The sequence below is a fragment of the Octopus bimaculoides genome, chromosome 24 (assembly GCF_001194135.2).
Source record: "Octopus bimaculoides isolate UCB-OBI-ISO-001 chromosome 24, ASM119413v2, whole genome shotgun sequence".
NCBI classification, from domain to species: Eukaryota; Metazoa; Mollusca; class Cephalopoda; order Octopoda; family Octopodidae; genus Octopus; species Octopus bimaculoides.
The window spans coordinates 17,232,721-17,243,985 of NC_069004.1; the positions used below are offsets into that span (position 1 = coordinate 17,232,721).

Consider the following 11,265-nt stretch of genomic DNA (forward strand, 5'->3'; position numbering starts at 1 on the left):
AAAATAAAAATGATCTACCCCCAAAAACCCATCTCTACTCATTTTTTCCAGAACTTTCCAAGAACTATCTTTTTATTATTCTGCTATATATATATATATATATATATATATATATATATATACTATATACTTTATGATATATACAATATATTATATGATATATGCTGTAATATACTATGTAATATATACTATAAAATATTTATGATATAAAATGTACCATATTATATACTATATAACGTATTATTATCATCATCATGATGTAACATGTATCTTCCATCCTGGCATGGATTGGACATTTTGACAGAATTCAATGATTCTAGATAGGGTGATAAAGAGTGTGAGATGAGAGGGATGGATTTCTAGTTAGAATAGGATGATAATGGAAAGAGTAGCAGAGTAGGCAGTAATTGGAAAGGGATGGAGGGGAACAGAGAAAGGGTGTAGATTATGGGGTAATGGATTATTGAGAAAGATGGGTATAGAATAGGAAAGTGATTAGGTGGATTATGGAGGGAGGTGTCTAGGATTATCCAACATAATGAATAGGTGTGAGGGAAAAGGGTCAAGGAAAGGGAGAAATGATCTGGAGCATCAAGGAATTGCGAGAGGGTCATCAAAAGGAAGAAAGGTAGTGGGGGTTCTGTGTGTAAGTCAGATGAAGAGGAGGAGAGTATTCAGCATTAGAAACCATAGTAAAGCAGACATTGGTGCTTGGTGCAGCCCTCTGGCTCATTGGTTCCTTTCAAACCTCCAACCCATGCCAGCATGAGAAAAGGGGTATTAAATGATGATGTTAATGATGAATAGACTTTTTGTCCCTAAATTTCAGTAATATATTTTATCCATGTATCTTTTTTTACATGGTTCAAATGTACAAAAAATCTAAAAGATGAGACAGGTAAGGGGACAACAAACAAAGTGTGTTGGTTTGGTTTGATGCTCAGGAAAAATGGAAAAGTTTTTGATGCTTTGATCTCCTGCTCTTCGACAAAAAGGAATGAGGAAAGAAAACAGAGACAAAAAAAAACAGAAAGAGTAAAAAAAAGAACATGTCTAGATTAATAGTTTCACATACCTAAATCTCTTTTTATACTCAACTATAAAACTTCTCTCCAGTTTTGATCAAGATATTTTATATTAAGTTTCTCATATCATAACAACATCATCATCATCATCATTTAATATCCAGTTTCCTGTGCTTGCATAGGTCAGACAGCGTTTGTTTAAGTCACATTTTCTTCGGCCAGATGTCTTTCCTGTCGCATACCCTGGTCTGTCTCCAAGCAAGGTAATATTTCCCCATGGCCAGACATGGTCTCAGAGAATACTGGAAATGAATAGCACAGCTTGTATGACAGTGTCACTCATTTTTAACTATCATATAATGTCAAGAATTCACTCACACACACAACACAATAGGCCTCATTCAGTTTCTCTCTACCAAATCTACTCACAAGTCTTTGGTCAGCCCAGGGTTATATTTGAAGACACTTGCCTAAAGTGCTACACATTGGAACTGAACCCATAACCATGAGATTGGGAAGCAAAATTTTTACCACACATCCCACATGAGGCATTTGTAATACTCTAAGCATTTGTAAATTATCATCATTTTTATATCTATTTTTCCATTGTGCAATGGTTGGGAAAGGAGATTTTGAGGTATTGCTTTATGTCTAAATATACCTTTTTGCTTTTCATTTAGGGGTACAATGTACTTACATTACCCCTTTAGCATTCAAACTGGCCATACCAGGCCCAAACATTCTGTTTTATATTTAACCCTTTAGCATTCAAACCAGTCGTATTTGGCCTAAATATTCTACCTGTATTATGCTCAGACTTGAGAGATCTGGTTTCTTACATGTACCATACAATGACAGGCTAAAAATAAACAATGACATTAATAACTTGAAGCTACAAGATAATGAATGATAGATTTAAAACAATATGAATAAATAAGCGTTACATTTGACAAAGTAATCTGAATTCTAAAGGGTTAAACTGGTCAGATCATGCTTCGTACACCTACCCTACAATATCATTCTTAATATAAACAATCACATCATCAAAGCTACTAGATAATACATGATTAATTCAAAACAATGTGAATAAATAATCTCTACATTTGATAGAGTGATCTGAATGCTAAAGGGTTAAAGGCCAGGATATAGTCTTAATAAAATGTGAAGGAGCATGGCTTAGTGGTTAGAGTGTCAGGCTCACAATCACGAGGTATTGAGTTTGATTTCTGGACTGGGCTGTGTTGTGTTCTTGAGCAAAAAACTTTATTTCACGTTGCTCCGGTTCACTCATCTGTAGAAACGAGTTGTGATATCACTGGTGCCAAGCTGTGTCAGCCTCTGCCTTTCCTTTGGATAACATCAGTGGCATGGAGAGAGGGGAGGCTGGTATACATGGGCAACTGCTGGTCTTCCATAAACAGCCTTGCCCAAACTTGTGCCTTGGAGGGTAACTTTCTGGATGCAATCCCATGGTCATTCATGACTGAGGGGGGTCTTTACTCTTTACCCTTTTTATGATCCTAATAGATTGTATCTCAGCTTTTAAAATTATTATCTTATATAAAAATGAATGTATATGTTTCAAGTTGTAGGCCATTGTTTGGCTCTTAAGTGACTGGAATTTAGCACAGAAGCATATCTTTCCATGTGGCATCTACTGAATTTTGTTCTTTTGAACATCTGATAGAAAAACTAAAACCATTGTATATACTTGTCCCAAGCACTACACCAGGGAGTGAGAAAAATTAATCTTTTATTTTTTATCTTTTACTTGTTTCAATCATTTGACTGTGACCATGCTGGGGCACCACCTTGAAGGGTTTTAGTTGAACAAATTGACCTCAGGACTTATTTTTTTTAAAGTCTAGCACTTATTCTATCAGTCTCTTTTGTTGAACTGCTAAGTTATGGGTATGTAAACACACCAACATTAGTTGTCAAGCGGTGGTGGGGGACAAACACAGACACAAAGACACACACACACACCACACACACACACACATATATATATATATATATATATATATATATATATATATATATACAACATGCTTCTTTCAGTTTCCATTTACCAAATCCATTCACAAGGCTTTGTTCACCCCAAGGCTATAGTAGAAGACACTTGCCCAGGGTATCATGAAGTGGGACTGAACCTGAAACCATGAGGTTGGAAAGCAAGCTTTTTATCACACAACCACACCTGCTCCTATAATGATTATAAAAATAATTAATTTCCCGTAATTATGTAAATTAGTTCAGTATTTCGAAAAAAATATTTTCCCTCAATATAAAAAAATATAGAAGTAAAATTTTATTTTTATTTTCTATATTTTGTTTATTATTTTTTTTTTGCATATTCTTATGAATCCACTTGAACCATCTTCTGGATACCTTGGATACAAGAATTCTGAGGGAATCAACATTCCCAGATCAACTGAAGATTGTCAACATCTTTTTTAAATAATTTATTCAAAATATAGTGAAATCATGTTATAGTATTTATTTTGGGAATTAATATGCATGTGCAAGGCCTGGTACTACTGCCATTTTGTCTTGGGTAAAATCCCAAACCTTAGAATGGTTAATGACAGTCTGTATTGACAGCATTTAATCCGTAAGAGAGTTGATAAAAGAACTTTGCAAGGTAGAGAAAGAATTTGATAAATTCAGCTGCTGTGGAAATTGGAGAATGTCACAGGTTTCAGACTTTTGCACTTCAAATGAGAGAGGTGGGGGCGGAGTGAATATAATTGTGCTGTATATATATTGTTCTAGCATTTTTGTCATTGTTGTTATTTAGATCCAAGTCAAGGCTGATTGAGCAGCTTTATGATCAAAAACACTATTTTTTTAATTTTTGGGAGCTGTTTTTGCTATGTTCAGGGAACACAGGGCCACAGTATTTATCAGGTTCACTTTTTAAGATGGCAGAGTGTGGGTTTAGGGAGATTTAGATGCTATTTCTAGCAGTTTGAACAACTGTATAAAGGTTTCCTCATTGGTTCATTATTGTTGTTATAGTTGTTTAGATCCAGATCAGCTCTAATTATATAAATTAATGCTCAAAAGTATTCTGTCCATTATTATTTTCCTCTCAGAGAATAGTGTATCAAAGACTACTTTACCATTCTCTTTTCTGAAGACAGTACAGTTCAATTTATGAGATGTCTTACTGTTATTTCTTGCAAGTTGACCCTTATTTGTTTAGGGTGCACCACTAGGACCTTACTCTGAGTATGCAAATCTAAACTTTACCAGGCAGTTTTATTTAGGACATTAATCTAAAACCTTACTCTGTGATTTATTAAAGACACTGAAGTTATTATGTAGTTTTATTTATGGCACTGTTTTAGGTCTTTACTGGCCATATCTGTTTGGGACATTATTCCATGTAGCATCTTTATTTTGAACACTATTCTGGGATGCTACCCAACAGTTTTTATTTAGACACTTATAAATCTACTGTTGCTGTTTTGCTTGACCATTAATTTCATCAATGATGTGTAAATAAGTGATGGGCAGGTTCACTGTCTGAGTTCAGGAGTATATGAATAGCTCATTGAGTTTAGATTTGGGGAACATTAACTCAATTCTGTTTTGATGCAAAGCTGGCCAATGAGCATACATGTAAGCCTGTGGTTCCTCTCTCTAAGTACCATCAGATCATTGTTTCTAGATACTGTGAGGTCTCTTTTCTTCAATACCCTAAAGTCACTCTCTCAAAGTAACTGTGACGTCACTCTCTCTCTCTCTCTAAGTGGCTGCAGCATTCTCCCTCTTGGTACCATAAGTCTAGGTACTGTGAAATCACTCTCTCTAAGTACCTATAGTGACACTGTCCCTCTAGTTACCATTATGTTAGATTATCTAAATACCAATGGATATTGCCTTGAGCTACTGTGAAGTCATTGTCACTCTACTTAATGTGACATCACCACAAAGTGCCTTTAATCATCACCATAAAATCATTTTTTTTAAGTTACCAGTGGGGAGCTGAGCTGATTAGATCAGTGTATCATGATATTTTAATGAATCACATTATATGAGTGTATCTCCAAATTGACCAAGTTCAGAATATTATATTTATCTTTTTCACATTTGTAGAAAAAATTTAAACATTGAACTTTTATTTTGACTGCACAGACTTATTCTCACACACAATCTCAAAGATGCTGTGTTTAGTTGAAATACATGCATGCATGCACACACACACACACACACACACACACACACACTATCATCATTATCATCATCATCATTTGATGTCTGTTCTATGCTGGTGTAGGTTGGACATTTTGACATGATTTGATGGGTTCAAGGACTGCATCATGTCTCAGGATCTGCTTTGGTGTGGTTTCTACAACTGGATCCCTTCCTAATGCCAACCACTTTATAGTATTTTTTATGTGCTTTTGTTGTCCCATTGACACTTGTGAGGATGTCGTGCAGCTTGCAAGTCTACAAAACCCAAAGAGATGGGAATTTTCATCCTTATGCACCCATTTAATCAGGAAGAAAAGGTAGTGAATATGGTCCACTACAGGGCTCTCAGGACTAGTGGGCGTGGAGAAAGAGGTATTCTCAAACCAGAGATTTAGATACTTGCAACTGTGGACTCTGGTAAAGACACCCAAGGATCAGTTAGTTGTGTTGAACCAAGCAATAGATTAAGTCTACAAGCCATAAGTGATAACAGGATTCCATTGTTGGTCTTATTCAAGAAGGTCAGCAAATGCTGGGGGAAGAAGAATTTTCTGAGTCTAAAGAGATTTTGGGTTACTTTTTTGCCATTTTATCAGTTACAAGTTCTTCAGAAGAGATGAAAGTCCCATTGACTGAAATATTCAAAAGTGAGCTGATAATGGATGAAACCAGTTTTTTCAAAATTCCTATTTTGTTTTCTTCACATATCAACTTGTGTAGGTTGAACTGTGTAAAATGTTAGAGAAAGAAACCTGGCTGTTTCTTGTAATACATTGAAAGCAAAATTTTTTCAGGGGCCCTTAATATACTAGTGTGGATCCTCAATTTACTATTTTGTTGCATGGATCCCCAAACATCTTATATGGACCCGGGTTGAGAATCACTGAGCTAGATGATCTCTTGCATACAAATCTTTTAGCTAGAGCATTTCATTATTTCATAGTATCTTATATATATTTTTTTAATTTGGTAGATTTTTTTTTTTTGTAATGTTTTGTCTTCATTATATTTTTTTCTTTTGTTGTCATAACAGATAGATGAGGAACAAGATGTAAAACCTATCCAAGAACCGTCGATAGAAATCAAGTTTAATTCATATGATCTACCTTCTGAACCAGAACGGGTGTTTGAAGAAGTTTACTATTTTGCTAAATAATATCATTATAATTATTATGTTTAATGAAGACAACTCCACCTTACACTCGTACACACAAAAAGAGAATAATAATAAAGTATTTTAATTTTTCATTGGTTCATTATTATAATTTTTTTACCTTTTTTTTTTTTTGATTAAGAAACTGAACTACCATACTTTAAGGTGCTGGAAATTTTTCTCCATTTAGTTCTAAAATCTCTAAATGAGATATAAGTAGTAACAATACTAGACAGTAACGTTTTCTTCCACTATACCATGGCTGTTCTATATAGAACTATGTTACTACATTTTAACCCTATGAAAATGTCTTTTCCAGCTGGTTAATGACACATTTTCCTAGGGTTAAAATGCAGTACCATTTGTTAGGTAACAATCCAATTATATAACTCTACATTCGTCAAAGTTAGCCAATATGTAAGGGAATATGGCGACTGCTCTCTAATTTAATGTCTGATTTCCATGCTGCCATGGGTTGGACGGTTCGACTGAGAACTTATAATCCGGGAGGCTGCCCCAGGCTGATTTGGCAAGGTTTCTACAGCTGGATGCCCTTCTTAATGTCAACCACTCCGAGAGTGAAGTGAGTGCTTTTACGTGCTGCTGGCACAGGAGCCAGTCAGGTGGTACTGGCATCAGCCATGCTCAAATAGTGCTTTTTATGTGCCACCAGCACAGGTGCTAGTCAGGTAGCACTGGCATCGGTCACATTCGAATGGTGCCAAGAAGGCAAGTCAAATTCTGTGATAGCAACTACTGTAGGCAGGTCTACGAATTGTAGCTCGTTTTAAGTCATCATGATCAACAGATGCTAAACCCAAAACTGGTAGACCTCATAAAACTTCACCGAGACAGGATCCTATTATGGTTAGAATGTCACTAAAAGATAGGTTTTAGAGATATCCTGCGAATTTAGCTCCACTTCCAATGTCAATGTATTGCGCAAAACAGTTTCTCGGAAGTTATGAGGTTCTGGGTTGCTTGCTTGGGCACCGGCAAAGAAACCTCTGATCTCCAAGAAGAATCAAAGAGCCCGTCTTTGTTTTGCTCAAGATCATGTCATTTGGACAGAAGAACAGTGGTTGCAAGTTCATTTTAGCGATGAATCGAAGTTTAATGTGACTGGTTCCAATGGTGGGATGTATGTCCGATGAAGAAGTGGTGAAAGGTTATCTTGTGCATGTGTGAAGGAGACAGTGAAATATGGAGGAGGCAGTGTAATGGTATGGGGGGGGGGTGATCTCTGCTGTTGGACCTGATCCACTTATTCGCCTACAAAGGACTGTCAATGCTGAAATCTACAAGCAGATTCTTAGCATGCCCTTCTACATCTCCGATCTACGTCAGTTCAACCTCCTATCTTCATACAGGACAATACTCCCTGTCACACTGCAAGGAGATTCAAAGATTTTTTGAGTGATGAAGGGGTTGATTTCATGGACTGGCCGCCTCAAAGTCCTGATCTCAACCCTATAGAAAATGTTTGGAAGATTATTGGAGATGGGGCATGAAGGAGAAATCTGTAACAAGTAGAGGCATTGCCACTATAACACGGTTTGCCACTGTTACATTTAGATGGCGTAACGAAAGAGCCTTTCATAAACTTCACAAATAATTTGATGCAATTACATTACTGAACTACGACTACTATTTCTTCTTCTTCTTCTTCTTCTTCTTCTTCTTCTTCTTCTTCTAATGTCCATTTTCCATGCTGGCATGGGTTGGATGGCTTAACAGGTGATGGCCAGCTGGAGAGCTTCCCAGGCTTCATGTCTGCTTTGGCCTGGTTTCTATGGTTGGATTCCCTTCCTAACTGCAACCACTTTACTGAGTGTACTGGATGCTTTTATGCAGCACTGGCATGGATGCATTTACATGGCACTGGTACATGTGCTTTTATTGTGGCACCAACACCCACAAACCCGCAAGATTAGGATTGCTCAGCTGGAGAGGGATGCAGGGGACATACCAGTATGCAAGGACAACCATGATTTTACTCTGCTTGACATGTCTTCTCAAGAACAGCTAACCACCAGAAGTCTCAGTTCCTTGTCATCCCCTCTGTGAATTTCAACATCTAAAGATCCCTTCTCACCACTTTGTCCCATGTCTTCCTGGGTTTACTTTTTCTGTATGTTCCCTCCACAATTAGAGATCAGCACCTCTTGATGCAACTATCTTTATTCTTATGCATCACATGACTATACCAGCACAGTCTTTTCTCTTGTACACTACATCTTATGCCTCATATTTCCAGTTTTCCTCTCAAATCACTTATACTCTCAAAATGGTAACATGTGATACAGAGGAAATCTGGCTGTTATTTCTAGCATATCAAGCAACCATTATGGTGACTCGTACATTGATATGATTTTCTAAAAGAATGAATAGAATAGAGTAATATTTATGATATAGTATGATTTAGAGGATCCCATAGTGTAACAGTTTTTTTTATATAATACAACAAGCATCAGTATGGATCTTAAATTATAGTTTAAAAAATTCATGATCCTCCAATTCACAATGGAGCATCATGTGAGAGCCACTGATGTAAAAAAGATATTTTATAGGTCTAGCATAACCCATGATGGATCTAATGTATCGTTTGTACCCTGTTATTGTCTGAGTTTTGGCATTGGTCAAACGTAGGACCTGTGAAGGCTCAAGGCATGTTAGTGTTGTTTTACATTTTATGTTGATTCTATAAAAGAGTCAAGTGACAAGAAAGGCCTAATTATGAAAGCAAAAAAAAAAAAAAAAGACAGACAATGGTTATTAGTAAAACAGAACAAATGGAAATATAAAAATGTTCTGCTCACTTTATACCTTTAATGCTGTGTGGAATATAAGATACCTTACTTGGAAAAAGAGGTAAAGATTAGTGTTAGAAAGGGCATCTGGCTGTAAGACAATGTTTAAATGACATATCTAACCCATGCAAGCATGAAGAAATGGGGAAACAAATGAATGAATGTACATATGAATAGTTGCAGTTTGATGAGCTGTTGTCAGTTAGACTTCGAAGTTACTGTTACCTTGTATTTTGCGTCTATAAAATATTTAGAATCTACACTTCTATTGAGTTCTTAAAGTTTTTTTTGTTTTTAAAGCTGCTTATAAACATGCACTCGAAGTGTATGTGTGTGTATATATATATATATATATATATATATATATATAGGTTATGAGCGATAGTGGTGTCAATTAGACCCAGAGGTTTCAGGTAATGCTGAGCAAGTGCTATGGATAGACCATAGTTAAGCTCCAGGTTCGGTTATTATGCGAATAAGGGGTCCAACGTAGGTTATATATCAGCTTGTGAATATAAGGATTTACTTTTCGTAATGAGATAAAAAACCAAGGTTGTGTATATTTTCCAATACCTTCAGGTATTGGAATCTTATACGTGTACCATTCTGCCTAAACAATGGATTTACAAATACAATATCCACGCATATCTCACATCTATTTTCGTTCCTTCAATTCACTCTCTATTTCCTATCTTATCTAAATTAACTGTTGCTTAACCATCCTCTCACACTGCCTCCGATGAAGGGATATAATAAATATCCTGGAAACAGCTGTAAGACCTTCTATTTATAAATGTTCTAAAATATACACAGCCTTGGTTTTTTATCTCATTATGAAAAGTAAATCCTTATATATATATATCTTTTATCTTTGGTTTTAGTCATTAGACTGTGACCATGCTGGGGCACCAACTTGAAGAATTTTTAATCAAATCAATCTACCCCAGTACTTTTTTAAGCCTCGTACTTATTCTATTGATCACTTTTACCGAACCATCAAGTTATGGGGATGTAAACACACCAACACTACAACAGTTGTCAAGTGGTGGTGGTGGGGGACAAACAGGCACAAAGACACACACACACACACACACAAATATGATGGGCTTCTTTTAGTTTCCTTCTACTACATTCACTCATAAGGCTTAGTTGGCTAAAGGCTATAGTAGAATACACTTGCCCAAGGTGCCACACAGTGGGACTGAACCCAGACTCATGTAGTTGTGAAGCAAGCTTCTTACCACACAGCCACACCTGCATTTATACACACATACACACACCTGTTGTGTGTTACTGCTACAATAGCTTCATATTTCCACATCATTAACTTTGGCTATTATTTTTATTGGATTATTACCTAATAGACTGTAACTGTTCTCCTATTCTAATACACGCACACACACACACACATACAGGCACACACTCGCATGCACGTGTACACTTGAGTGTATAAATGACATTGAATGATGAGAAAGAGCATTCAACGCATAACAGCAGAATTTATTTGTTTATTCAAAGCTAATGCTTCATTATTGCTCTGGAAAGCATGAAACTTTGATATCTAATCATCATCAACATCTTCCTCATTTTCCTGCATCCTTTTCCTTGTTTGTGTGGGTTGGATGTATTCAAAAACAGTCTCACATCCTGCCACTCTCCATTGTCACCTGGCATACACAAGGACAGTAATAATAGAAGTGTTATTTTTGTTTTTGTTTCCAAGGTTTTTACACCTGTATGTTCTTCAAATCACCGTCTACTGATTGGGGAATATGTAATTACATAGGGGCAACACAAAACAGATTGTCTATAGCTTGTGTAAGGTGTCCCCTTATATCCTGTATAAATTTCTGTTTGAGATTACTGCTCTCCTAGACTGGTCACCTCTAATGTGACATACAGAATCAACATCTCTTCCATTTTACTTCTCAAATACATGGTTCCAGGTTCAGTCCCACCACATGGCACCTTGGGCAAGTATCTTCTACTATGGCTCCAGGCTGACCAAAACCTTGTGAGTGGATTTGGTAAGCAGAAACTAAGAAGCTTGTCATATTTATATATATATATATAT

The 11,265-nt window shown here is 36.3% G+C and overlaps 1 protein-coding gene across 5 annotated transcripts in view; it reads left to right on the forward strand.

Annotated features, from left to right (window-relative positions):
• The window catches only part of LOC106879130 (uncharacterized), a 74,801-nt gene that overhangs the window by 21,872 nt on the left and 41,664 nt on the right, over positions 1–11,265 (forward strand). Inside the window, exon 5 of one of the 5 annotated variants that reach the window (XM_014928568.2) lies at positions 6,262–6,476. The exons of the other annotated variants lie outside the window; for them this stretch is intronic. Coding sequence (XP_014784054.1) covers positions 6,262–6,384 — 123 coding nt within the window. The 3' untranslated portion in view covers positions 6,385–6,476. Of the gene's footprint in view, positions 1–6,261; positions 6,477–11,265 lie in introns of those variants that run through there. 5 annotated transcript variants of the gene reach the window in all.